This window comes from Rhinopithecus roxellana, chromosome 13 (genome assembly GCF_007565055.1).
Source record: "Rhinopithecus roxellana isolate Shanxi Qingling chromosome 13, ASM756505v1, whole genome shotgun sequence".
Lineage (NCBI taxonomy): Eukaryota > Metazoa > Chordata > Mammalia > Primates > Cercopithecidae > Rhinopithecus > Rhinopithecus roxellana.
In genome coordinates this window covers 10,177,971-10,191,517 of record NC_044561.1, presented here as the reverse complement: position 1 = coordinate 10,191,517, position 13,547 = coordinate 10,177,971, and the positions used below count along the sequence as shown (strand labels likewise).

At 48.9% G+C, this 13,547-nt stretch overlaps 1 protein-coding gene across 1 annotated transcript in view; it reads left to right on the top strand.

The window, feature by feature from the left end:
- The window catches only part of SNAP29 (synaptosome associated protein 29), a 30,612-nt gene that overhangs the window by 2,141 nt on the left and 14,924 nt on the right, over positions 1-13,547 (top strand). Inside the window, exon 2 of the mRNA XM_010381791.2 lies at positions 10,616-10,812. Coding sequence (XP_010380093.1) covers positions 10,616-10,812 — 197 coding nt within the window. The remainder of the gene's footprint in view (positions 1-10,615; positions 10,813-13,547) is intronic.

Below are 13,547 nucleotides of genomic sequence, written 5' to 3'. Positions count from 1 at the left end.
ATTCTCGCTCTGTCACCAGACTGGCGTGCAGTGACACCAACTTGGCTCACTACAGCCTCCGCCTCCTAGGTTCAAGTGATTCTCCTGCCTCAGCCTCTTGAGTAGCTGGGACTATAGGCGTGCGCCACCACGCCCAGCAAATTTTGATATTAATAGAGATGGAGATTCACCATGTTGGCCAGAATGGTCTCGATCTCTTGACCTTGTGATACACACACCTTGGCGTCCCAAAGTCCTGGGATTATAGACGTGAGCCTATAATCCTGCGCCTGGCCCACCTCCCTGTGTTTAACTGTTGGTTTTTTTGTTTTGTTTGAGATGAAGTCTCACTCTGTCACCCAGGCTGGAGTGCAGTGGCGTGATCTCAGCTTGCTGCAATCTCCACCTCCCCAGTTCAAGTGATTCTCCTGCCTCAGCTTCCTGAGTAGCTAGGATTACAGGCACCTGCTACCACACTTGGCTAATTTTTGTTTTTGTTTTTGGTGGTTTTTGTTTTTGAGACAAAGTCTTGCTCTGTCTCCCAGGCTAGAGTGCAGTGGCGTGATCTCAGCTCACTGCTACCTCCGCCTCCCAGGTCAAGCGATTCTCCTGCCTCAGCCTCCCGAGTAGCTGGGATTACAAGCACCCACCGCCATGCCCAGCTAATTTTTCTATTTTTATTAGAGATGGGGTTTCGCCATGTTGGCCAGGCTGGTCTCAAACTCCTGACCTTAGGTGATCTGCCCTCCTCAGCCTCCCAAAGTGCTGGGATTACAGATGTGAGCACCGTGCCCGGTCCTAACCTTGTTGAGGAAGTTTTGCTTGTAGTTCTTACATCTCATACCTACTGGATTCCTATGTTCCATTCTAAATAGCAAGTCTCGACTTAGATTTGGGAGGATTGCCTGAGATTTTAGAGCCCTGGTGAATGGGTCACATGATTGAGGATCTCAAGCACAAGGAAGTCAACTAACAACTATTTGAGGAGACATCTTTGTAAATTGAGAACAAATAAAGTAGGAAATCAGAATGATTCAAAGTAGGGCATTGTGGCAGAGGATAAACTTGAATCTAGCTTTTAAGGCTGAGGTTTACACAAGAGGAGTGAGAATAAGGGATGTTCTTAGGGAAGACAGGCGAATGTGCAAACATACTGGCCCAGCAACAGAGCTCCTGGGTCCAGAGAAGGGATGCGATAGACTGGGTGTGTTAGAGGACAGGAGATGGAGGAGGTAGCTTAGGAGCCCTTCAAGGTCATAGGGAAAGTTCTGATCTCATAACGCAGGAGAGGCAAAAATATAGGTGTGCGTTTGGTATAGATTATGATGACATGCCCCATGCTGCCCCCAAAGGTCTTTCTATGCAGTGGGGACTATGAGAGCAGAGGCAGAGTGGCACTTCAGGCATATAAGGCTTGGCCAGGCATTGCTGTGAGAGGTACAGTGTGGTCATGACTGGGCAGGTGACAGGTGCTCTTGTCAGTGAGACAACACGTTGGAATTTTCCAGGATTGGATCAGTTCTCAATTATGAGAAGTCCTGGGAGTCCGGAATGACCTACATCCCCACCCCACCCAGTGTTCTCCAAGTTGTCTTTGTTTTTTCTCTTTTGTTTTGGGGAAGGTTTTTTGAGATGGGGTCTCACTCTGTCAACCAGGCTAGAGTGCTGTGGTGCATTCTTGGCTCACTGCAGCCTCTGCCTCCAGGTTCAAGTGATCCTCCTGCCTCAGCCTCCCAAGTAGCTGGGACCACAGGTGCACGCCACCACACTCAACTAATTTTTGGTATTTTTGGTGGAGAGGGGGTTTTGCCATGTTGCCCAGGCTAGTCTCAAATTCCTGAGCTCAAATGATCTGCACACCTCAGCCTCCTAGTGCTGGATTACAGGCCTCCAAGCTGTCTGGCCTCCAGGCTGTCTTTGAATCACTCTAATCACTCTTTCATTCCCTTTGGGGTTGGGATGGGGACAGGGGAGTATGAGCTCTTTCAGCCCTCAGTGCACAGTGTGGCTTCCAGCACATTCCAGTGTACCCTGCTAACCACCCAACTTAGACGGGTGCCTCCTGGTTACCCAGCACTGTGAAACATGTCAACACATGACAGATTTATGTCAAAGATGAGGACTTTACAAATAATATTAGATTGGGAGGATCATAATTCAGTCCCAGCTTGGCAGGAAAATGGCTTAATTAAGTCACTTCTAGCAAAGAGAACTGCCCTTCTCCTACTGTGAAACCTGACAAGGTCTGTTTCTCACAAAGGCTCAGGTCACAGGCTGTGACCACAGAGGAACAGAGGAGAAGCAGTGGGAGCAGGGCAGGTTTCCCCAGGCCGACCTCATAGGTGCTTTATAGAACTACAGGGAGGCTTGTAAGCCACTCATCTCTTTCCCTGTTTGGTAAGCATGATTTCTTCTATTCTTTTCCTAAGGTTTAATTTTTATGAAGAGATATTCCAATCACATGATTAAAAATTGAAAACATACAAAAGAGTGTAGTCTTCTCCCACTTCCCTCCCTATCCTCTCTCTGCCCCTAAGGCAGCCAGTCACTTTCCCTCTTTCATGTTTTGGGGAGATAATGCTGTGGATAAAGATGGGTTTTTTTTTTTTTTTTTAAGTGAAGTATTCTATACATTCTGGTCTGCATGTGCTTAATACAATGGAGGTTGTTCCACACTAATATGTAATGAGCTGGGCTTTCTTTATGGCTGTGTTGTATTCCATTGAACAAATGATTTCTATTTATGCGGCCTGTCCTCTAATTATGAGCATTGAGGTTGTTTACACCTTTTGGTGAGTCTATTTGCATCCTACTTGGACTTTTTTTTTTTTTTTTTTTTTTTTTTGAGACAGGGTCTCGCTCTGTCTCCCAGGCTGGAGTGTAGTGGCCGGATCTCAGCTCACTGCAAACTCCGCCTCCCAGGTTCACACCATTCTCCTGCCTCAGCCTCCGGAGTAGCTGGGACTACAGGTGCCCGCCACCTCGCCTGGCTAGTTTTTTTGTATTTTTTAGTAGAGATGGGGAACATGGTTTTTGTACACCCTTTCACCACTCCCAACGGAGGAGACCCACCTGCCCAGGACACTCCACTTCCCCTCTTGTAGCTAAACTTACTCCACTGAGGTTTTCTGGGGCCCAAGATCTCGGTTCAGGGGAGTCCAGCAACAAACATTAGACCAGGGTTGGAACGGCTGGCACAGTAACATCAATGGAAAGGGACAGAGTTTGAGAGTTCAAGCATGATGCACTCAACAGCCACCGCCAGCACATCCTCCACACCGTCTCATGCAGGGGTCCACCCATCTCTGTGTCTTTCCAGCACACAACAGTCACCCACACTGGGCATTCAGTTCAGAGGTGGGAGAGAGGAGGACACCCCTCCTAGCCCAGGAGCAGAGGCCTTCAAGGTGTCCCGGGAACTTAGAGTAGATACATTGTCAAAAGGTGGTATCCTCATCCTCAGCAATGCTGGTCTTGGAGCAGCCCACTCCAAATTAAGGGCTGTACAGACCAGAGTCAGCCCTCTGAGGCAGCCTGTGGTGATGCTGATGCAGTCAGAGTTCTTAGCAAAAGCTGATGGATGGGGACCGGCAGCTGCTAGATTAAGTAATTCCTCAAATTTGTAAATGTCAGCTGTGGAAGAGGAGCAGTCTCTTTCTTGCTCAACTTTCTACCCCCACACTTCTCAACACAATGTCCTTAAGCGTCATTGGCGCTCCTGAAATAGTTGCCAAATGAATAAGTGACCTGGGGAAGGAAAGGAAGGAGGGAGGGAACAGAAGATTGCCTGAAAAAGGAGGAGAGAGTGGGGTGGAAAGAATGCATTGAGCTGTGTGCCTTGGTTGCAATGCCTGTCCCATGACCAGAAAATGCATCCCAACGCATGGCAGGCTGTGTCTAGCAGGTGGGAGGGAGTCTGGTAGAGAAATGGCATTGGACCACATATTCACCACTAGGTCTGTTCGGGATTTATTCTTAATTAATTTTTAGTAAACTATCAATGACTGAATTTGACCACTGATGGCCGGGTATGGTGGCTCACACCTGTAATCCTAGCACTTGGGGAGGCTGAGGCAGGTGGATCCCTTGAACCCAGGAATTCAAGATCAGCCTGGGGAACGTAGTAGAACCCTGGCTTTACAAAAAATACAAAAATTAGCTGGGCGTGGTAGCACACGCCTGTAGTTCAGCTGCTCAAGAGGCTGAGGTAAGAGGATCTCTTGAACTGGGGAGGTCTCAGCAGTGAGCTGAGATCATACCACTGTATTCCAGCCTGGGTAACAAAGTGAGACCCTGTCTCAAAGAAAAAAAAAGAATTAGACCATTGATCCTAGGCCAACTTGCTGGCTTGTTGGCTGTAACAGGATGCCTTCTGAGGATGGGCTGGTGGTTCGAGCGTCTGGCTGCTCCTTCCTGGGCGTATCCACTCACAGATGTATCCACTCACTTGCCACACTGTCCCAAGGAACCTTGCTTTGCTGACCAGGAAACATGCTGTGACAAGCTGAGCGGCCATCTGCTATACAACTTTCTGCCTCCGAGGTGTTCTCAGAGTGAAAAGTGTTGTAGGGAGGTGTTTGGGGGTTCCCAAGACCACCCTCAACTTCCGTGATTCACTGGAAGGCTGCACAGAACTGTTATACTTATGGTGGTTTCTTAACGATGAAAGGATACAGATTAAAACCATCAAATGAAAAAAGTGCATAGGGCAGCGTCCAGGGGAAACCAGGCGCAAGCTTCCAGTTGTCCTATCCCCATGGAGTCATGGGGACAACACTTCTCTAAGCAGTATGTGACAACACAGAGTATTGTCAACCAAGGACCCTCACTTAAGCTTGGGTGTCCAGAGGTTTTGGGGGTCTGTAACATAGGTATGGCTGAGTATAGTCTCCAACCCCACCAGAGGTCAAGCTGATAACGTGTAGCCCAAGGCCACTATCCTATATTACATTGTTAGCATAGTCTGTCTGATCTGGCCTAAGCTTAGGCTCACTTAAACAAGGACACTCTTATCAGGCAGGATATTCCAAAAACAAGAAACCAGGCTAGGGCCAGACTTCTCTTTGGAATGTGGAGTGTATGGACAACCTAGAGCTGCTGAGCTAGCCTTTTACTCAGCCCCAGGTCAGCCTGCACACAGGTGGTGAGGGGCACCAGCACTAACGCCTTTGCCCTTAGTGGTTTTTCCTCGCCCTGAGACCCAATTTGTCTCTGAATCCACCCCATACTGTGGCTGCCACAGTCAGAGCCCCAGGTTTGAGCATGCGCCATGGGTGCTTACGTATTCCTGCCAGGGCTTGTGCCTGTGCACACTCCCTTGGGAAAGGAGAGACGAAACAAAGGTAAATTTCAGATTTCTAGATTCAGCTCGCTGACTCCAGATTGGCCTCCATCTACTTAGGATGAACCTTACTTATCAGAACCTGAGTTTCCGAGCTCAGTGTGAGAAACACAGTGTTGATGCCCTTCCCTAGAAACCTGGGGAGGACTCGGTCACGGAAGCCCACCTGATGTTATAAGATGTGTTGGCTGTGAATTGCAGTTGGGATCTGGTGATCACTGCTGCCCTTTGAAGGCCTTAGCAACATCCTGTGGGTGTTCCCTGCAGAGTCCTCTGGGTAGCCCCACTCACTCCCCACACAGTTCCTCCGCCCTTGCACGAGCTGCACCCTCTGCCTGGTGCCCTTGCCCCACCCCAACTCTTTGTTGTGGTTTGTTTTTAAGAAAACTAAGTCCGAATGGACAGGACCCCCAACTTTCTGACTGCTTAACTTCTCGGTCTCTCCTCCAGCCTCAACAGGGAGCCTCTCTGACCCCCACCTTAAGCTGGACAAAGAGTCCATGGGGAGAGGTGACTCTGTGTATATGTGTTTGTGTGCATGCGTGCAATAGCTTTATTTTCTGCCTCCCCCACAAGACTGTAAGCTCAGTGAAGCAAGGACTCATCTGCCTTCCTTGGATTCCCAGCATTGCAATGCTGTCAACAAATGAAAAACAGATTGAACCTCACTCATCTTGCTCTCTGTTAGACTGTAAACACCATCAGGACAGAGGCTTGGGATTGCTTCATGGACAAAGAGAGAACTCTTGTTGGGGTTCAAGGGAGTAAGAAGAGCGTCACCTGTAATGCTTAGTAGTCACTGAAACAAGGAAGCGCTTTGCATGTGCGTCCTTTACGCTGAGGGCACCTGCGGAGCTCACTTCCCTCGCAGCCACTCAAGTCCCTTCAGGGACCTCATTCTCCCAGAGGAAGGTGGAGAAGATGTGCCGTGGCTCTGTGGAGGGGGGTGTGGACATGCCTCAGGACCCGGAGCGGTTGAGGCCTGTCTTGGTGATGCCTGGGGCACAGGTGCGTGCCCGGTGTGTCCTTGCAGACTGTCAGTGTTCTCTTTTTTCTTTTTTTTTTTTGAGACGGAGTCTCGCTCTGTCGCCCAAGCTGGAGTGCAGTGGCCGGATCTCAGCTCACTGCAAGCTCCGCCTCCCGGGTTCACGCCATTCTCCTGCCTCAGCCTCCCAAGTAGCTGGGACTACAGGCGCCCGCCACCTCGCCCGGCTAGTTTTTTGTAGTTTTTAGTAGAGACGGGGTTTCACCGTGTTAGCCAGGATGGTCTCGATCTCCTGACCTTGTGATCCGCCCGCCTCGGCCTCCCAAAGTGCTGGGATTACAGGCTTGAGCCACCGCGCCCGGCCTGTCAGTGCTCTCTTTCCTGGTATTTTGGTGTTTGCTCTGCCAAACCCTTCTTCCTCGTTGGTTGGAACTAGGTCACAAGCACATTAAGTCTGGTCATTTCCTCTGCCTTCTGGGGGTGGATTTTAGCAGAAGAAACACCTCCTCCCTTGCTGGCCTGGTGACCTCCGGTGAACACTAGCTTCCAGCAAACAGAAACTTCCAGAGGCCAGAGCAGCACTCACTCGCCTGGTCTTCCAGCCTCACATGCAAGACATGCCACCCTCACAGACTTCTCTGTGCTTCCATCTAAACATCTAAATCAGCCGTCTGGTTTCCTTAACAGTAGCACAGACTCTGGGAGTTTGAGAGAATGTGTCGCTTGTGAATAGGAGAAAATAAGTCCATACTGGGGAAGGTAGCTCTCCAAACTGAGATGAGGAAGTCAGGGTGGGAGGGTGAGTGGTCATGGGTTGGCCCTGATGGGAGGAGCTCCCCATAAGGGAAACTGAGGACACCCCTGCTAAGGTGACAGCAGAGTCTTGGCCACCCCTTCATTCCCCAGCCCCCAACCTGGCTGCTGTGAGTGCCTTTCATCTACAGATTATTCTGTCTTCTGCAGCCTGCAAAGCTAGCTGGAACTGGACTGTTAGAAAAACATGTAGATGCTGGAGAAAATCTCTTTAATTCTAATGGGTAGCTCTGCCTTATTCCAGAAAAGACCACAGTATGGACATGAAGATGATAAACTTGAGGTGATGGAAGAAGCAGAAACACCAGATATATTAAGAGCTCTTTTTGCTTTTGAAAACTAGCCCTGGCCGGGCGCGGTGGCTCAAGCCTGTAATCCCAGCACTTTGGGAGGCCGAGACGGGCGGATCACGAGGTCAGGAGATTGAGACCATCCTGGCGAACACGGTGAAACCCCGTCTCTACTAAAAAAACACAAAAAACCAGCCAGGCGAGGTGGCGGGCGCCTGTAGTCCCAGCTACTCGGGAGGCTGAGGCAGGAGAACGGCGTAAACCCGGGAAGCGGAGCTTGCAGTGAGCTGAGATCTGTCCACTGCACTCCAGTGTCCGGGCGACAGAGCGAGACTCCGCCTCAAAAAAAAAAAAAAAAAGAAAAAGAAAACTAGCCCTTGCAAGATTTGCTTGACATACTGAGTGACGCAGTCCAGAAAACGTTTTTCTTTTTAGTTAAAAAAGGCTGATGGTTTTTTCAGACATGTCTTGTGAACTGGCGAAAAACGTAAATGTTGAAAGCTGTAAAATTCAGCAGTTCTAAGTTTATTTCCAGCAAGAGTTAAACAAAGTTTAATAGTAAATTCAACCAGTGTTTTAGCTTTTTGCCTATACATTATGTTTTTAAGTTCACCCATTAAACAAGGACTTAGGTTACACATTGATTCCTTAAGGACTTTAAGGAAGCCACAGCCATTTATTTATAGTTGCATTTTGCCCTTCTGATTACAGTTGCATTTTACTCTTCAGCGTTTAAAGCTTTTTTTTTTTTTTTTTTTTTTTACTTTGTTTTTAGGCATCGAGAGAATATATCTAAAAAACATTTGCGGCCGGGCGTGGTGACTCACGCCTGTAATCCCAGCACTTTGGGAGGCCGAGGCGGGCAGATCACAAGGTCAGGAGATCGAGACCGTCCTGGCCAACACAGTGAAACCCCATCTCTACTAAAAAGAAATACAAAAAATTAGCCGGGCGTGTTGGCGGGCCCTGTAGTCCCAGCTATTCGAGAGACTGAGGGAGGAGAATGGTGTGAACCCAGGAGGCGGAGCTTTCAGTGAGCCGAGATTGCACCACTGCACTCCACCCTGGGTGACAGAGCGAGACTCGGTCTCAAAGAAAAAAAAAAGTATTTGCATAGTTAGTGTAATTGCTAAGCCATAGGGTGATGCGTGGATAACAGATTCAGAGGAAGGCAGCTGAGGGCAGAGGCTGCCTGACAGAGTAGGAAAAAGGAGCTTGAGAGCCTTCTGGCTGGAAAGGCAGCTCAACAGATGGGCCGCAGCTGTAGATCAGTTCTGAACCAGGGACTGAAGCAAGTTTGTTTTTTTTGTTGTTTTTTTTTTTTTGAGACGGAGTCTCGCTCTGTCGCCTAGGCTGGAGTGCAGTGGCCGGATCTCAGCTCACTGCAAGCTCCGCCTCCCAGGTTTACGCCATTCTCCTGCCTCAGCCTCCCGAGTAGCTGGGACTACAGGCGCCCGCCACCTCGCCCGGCTAGTGTTTTGTATTTTTTAGTAGAGACGGGGTTTCACCGTATTCGCCAGGATGGTCTCAATCTCCTGACCTTGTGATCCGCCCGTCTCGGCCTCCCAAAGTGCTGGGATTACAGGCTTGAGCCACCGCGCCCGGCCGCCAAGTTTGTCATAAATAAAGGAAAGTGGTTGTGTTGGTGTTGTGGTGGATGTATATCCACAACCAGAACCTTCAGCTCTGGAGGGACCATCAGGCTGCCACCGTGGCCACAGAGCATCACTCACGTCTCCACTGGGCAGATTTGCAGAGACTTATCTGTGAACAGAGCAAGTCCCTGCCCCCTGGAGCTCATATGCTGTGAAGAAAAGAGAGGCTGGGTGCAGTGGCTCATACCTGTAATCCCAGCACTTTGGGAGGCCGAGGCAGGTGAATCACCTGATGTCAGGAGTTCAAGACCACTGGGCCAACATGGTAAAACCCTGTCTCTACCAAAAATACAAAAAATTAGCTACGCGTGGTGGCGGCGCCTGGAATCCCAGCTACTCTGGAGACTGAGGCAGGAGAATCGCCTGAACACAGGAGGCAGAGGTTGCAGTGAGCTAATATGCCACTGCACTCCAGCCTGGATGACAGAGTGAGACTCCATCTCAAAATAAAACAGAAAAGGATGTGGAGAAGAGGGTTGGTGGTTGGAAGGGAGGAGTTCTCCTTTAGGGAAGATGTCTGGGAAGGCCTCTAAGAGAGTGGCCTTTGAGAGGAGACCCTAACTGGATGAGGGATGAGAGGCTGAGCCATGTAAGTATCCGGATGGAAAACATTACAGGCAGAGACAGTGGTGTGTACAAAGGCCCTGGGACAGGGTCACCCATGTTAACAGGTTTTAAAGCTGGAATTGCAGATGGGCTAGAGTCAGACATTAATAGGACCAGAAGGGACACTGGTCCCTGAAATAGAATTTGAGGATTTGACCATGGCCAGGAGGCTCAGGTGGCCCAGTGGGAACTCCTAAAGTGGGAACTTCATAAAGGAAGAATATAAGAACCAAAGTCCAGGGGGCAGTGCCAGGCCCAAGCCCGTGAGGGTTCCCAGAATTGGTGGGCTAGAGAGAATCTGCTTCCAGTTCGCGCCCTAGACTTTATCCTAGACCAGGATAAAGGAATGGAGTTTCACAGGCACATTGCCATCCATCTTACCCGCTCCCCCCAGCATCGAGATGGAGTCTTGCTGTGTTGCCCGGGCTGGAGTGCTGTGGCACAATCTCGGCTCACTGCAACCTCCGCCTCCCAGGTTGAAGTGATTCTCCTGCCTCAGCCTCCCGAGTGGCTGGGATTACAGGCACCCACCACCACAGCTGGCTACTTTTTGTATTTTTAGTAGACAGGGGTTTCACCATGTTGGCCAGGCTGGGCTTGAACTCCTGACCTCGTGATCTGCCCATCTCAGCCTCCCAAAGTGCTGGGATTATGGGCGTGAGCCACTGCGCCAGGCCTCTGCTATCCATCTTAACGTAGTGCCATGAACCAGCCTCTCAGGAAAAGGGTCTCATGAACAAATGAGGAAAGCAAGCAGAGGTAGGGCAGGGAGGGAGAGGCAAAGGAACGTGTTGTTGGAAAGGGTAGTGTGCCCCTCACAGATCATAGTACCCGTCTCCAGATGTGCCCACTGAGAGTTTATGAAGTGGCTGCTCCGTGTGGTCCTTGACTGCCCTAGGGGAGAGTCACAGAAAGCTATAATACCACCGCTTCTCGGTTTCCCCAGGAGCTCGTCCGTCAGCGAGGAGTCCTGGAGCGCACAGAGAAGATGGTGGACAAGATGGACCAAGATTTGAAGATCAGCCAGAAACACATCAATAGCATTAAGAGCGTGTTTGGGGGGCTCGTCAATTACTTCAAATCCAAACCAGCAGAGACCCCACCTGAACAGAATGGCACCCTCGCCTCCCAGCCCAACAGCAGGTGAGTGTGTCTTCTACCATCTGGGTATAAAGGAGCAGAAGTGGGGATTAGTGCAAATGACCAATACTTTCAGTCCACGTCAGTGTCTTGAAGGGATCCAGCAACCTTTAAGTTACTCATCAGGATATTTGTCCTCAAACATTGTGAAACCAGGAACTGTTCTTCCCTGTTCCCATGTTCACTTGATTGACGTGTAATCTGTCAACTGCTTCTCCAATAATTGTGACCCCACTACTTTGAAAGAGAGGGTGTTCACCTCAGCGTAATCAGTACAAATGTGATTCACTTCACATAATTTTTCCTTTAAAAAGTCTTTAGGGCTGGGTGCAGTGGCTCACACCTGTAATCCCGAAACTTTGGGTTGCCAAAGTGAGTGGATTACTTAAGTCCAGGAGTTCAAGACCAGCCTGGACAACATAGTGGGACCCCAGTCTTTACAAAAATTACCCAAGCATTGTGGTGCGCACCTGTAGTCGCAGCTCCTCAGGAGGCTAAGGTAAGAGGATCACATGAGGCCTGGAGGTCAAGGCTGCAGTGAGCGGTAATGGTGCTACTTCACTCCAACCTGAGCTACAGAGGGAGGCCCTCTCTTTAAAAAAAAAAAAAGAATCTTTATGTCTAAATCTGTCATATCTAATCCAATTCACCCATTGATTTTCATTTTAAAATTACAAGGCTGAGCTCAGTGGCCTATCTGTAAAATCCCATACTTTCAGAGGCTGAGGTGGGAGGACTGTTTGAGACCAGCCTAGACAGCATAGCAAAGACTCGTCTCTATAAAAACTAAAGAAAAACAAAATTAGCCAGACATGATGGCATGTGCCTATAGTCCCAGCTACAGGGGAGACTGCGGTGGAAGGATTGCTTTAGCCTAGGTGTTAGAGACTAGAGGAAGCTATGATGGTGCCAGTGCACTACAGCCTCAGTGACAGAGTCTCCCTGTCTCTAAAAAAAAATAGATAATTAAAATTTTAAAGATAGAAGTTGCTTTCCACAGGTTTTGGCTCGAAATATAAAATCATACATGAGATTGGGGGCTGGGCACAGTGGCTCATGCCTGTAATCCCAGCACTTTGGGACGCCGAGGCAGGCACATCACAAGGTCAGGAAATCGAGACCATCCTGGCTAACATGGTGAAACCCCATCTTTACTAAAAATACAAAAAATTAGCTGGGCGTGGTGGTGGTCGCCTGTAGTCCCAGCTACTCGGGAGGCTGAGGCAGGAGAATGGCATGAACCCAGGAGGCAGAGCTTGCAGTGAGCTGAGATTGCACCACTGCACCCCAGCCTAGGTGACAGAGCGAGACGACGTCTCAAAAAAAAAAAAAAAAAAAAAAAAAAAATCATACATGAGATTTTGGTAGACTTCAGTGTTACATGTTCCAGGATAAAGGAATGGAGTTTCTGCTAAAATAGATAACTACTGTTTGTATTTCAGACCATTGTGTCTGTTTTTATTATTAAAAACAGCATAGCCATATTACAGACAATCTATACGTACTACAACACAAAAACAGAAAATTTCATTTTTCCCCTTATTCATTAATTTTATAGTTGTAACCATAGTATTCTTTTGGTTTTGATAGCCTTTTTCTTCCATTTAACCCAGAAAAAATGCTTGATATTATAACTCGGGTTCCATAACCATCTCTCTCTCTCTCTCTCTCTCTCTCTCTGTTTTGTTTGTTTATTTTTTGTTTTACTTATTTTTTTTTTTGACACAGAGTTTCGCCCTTCTTGCCCAGGCTGGAATGCAAAGGCGCAATCTCGGCTCACCACAACCTCTGTCTCCCAGGTTCAAGCGATTCTCCTGCCTCAGCCTCCCAAGTAGCTGGGATTACAGGTGCCCACACCATGCCTGACTAATTCTTGTTTTTTGAGATGGAGTCTTGCTCTGTCACCCAGGCTGGAGTGCAGTGGTGTGATCTTGGCTCACTGCAAGCTCCGCCTCCCAGGTTCACGCCATTCTCCTGCCTCAGCCTCCCGAGTAGCTGGGACTACAGGCGCCCACCACCACACCCAGCTAATTTTTTTGTATTTTTAGTAGAGACAGGGTTTCACCGTGTTACCCAGGATGGTCTTGATCTCCTGACCTCGTGATCTGCCCACCTCGGCCTCCCAAAGTGCTGGGATTACAGGCGTGAGCCACCGTGCCCGGCCTAATTTTTGTATTTTTAGTAGAGACGGGGTTTCACCATGTTGGCCAGTCTGATCTCAAACTCCTAACCTCAGGTGATCCACCTGCCTCAGCCTCCTAAAGTGCTGGGATTACTGGTGTGAGCCACCGTGCCCAGCTTTTTTTTTTTTTTTTTTTTTTTTGAGACAGAGTCTCACTCTGTTGCCCAGGCTGGAGTGCAGTGGCACCATCTCAGCTCACTGAAACCTCCATTTCCCAGGTTCAAGCAATTCTCTTGCCTCAGCCTCCTGAGTAGCTGGGATTACAGGCATGTGCCACCATGCCCGGCTAAGTTTTGTATTTTTAGGAGAGACGGGGTTTCTCCATGTTGGCCAGGCTAGTCTCGAACTCTTGACCTCAGATGATGCGCCCACCTCAGCCTTCCAAAGTGCTGGGATTATGGTCGTAAGCCACCACATCTAGCCTCTCTTTTTGTTTTAATTCTGTAATGTGGAACTTTTCTTTTTCATTTTATTTATTTATTTTTTAAGAGATGAGGTCTTGCTGTGTTGGCCAGGTTGGTCTTGAACTCCTGGCCTCAAGCAGCCCTCCCACCTC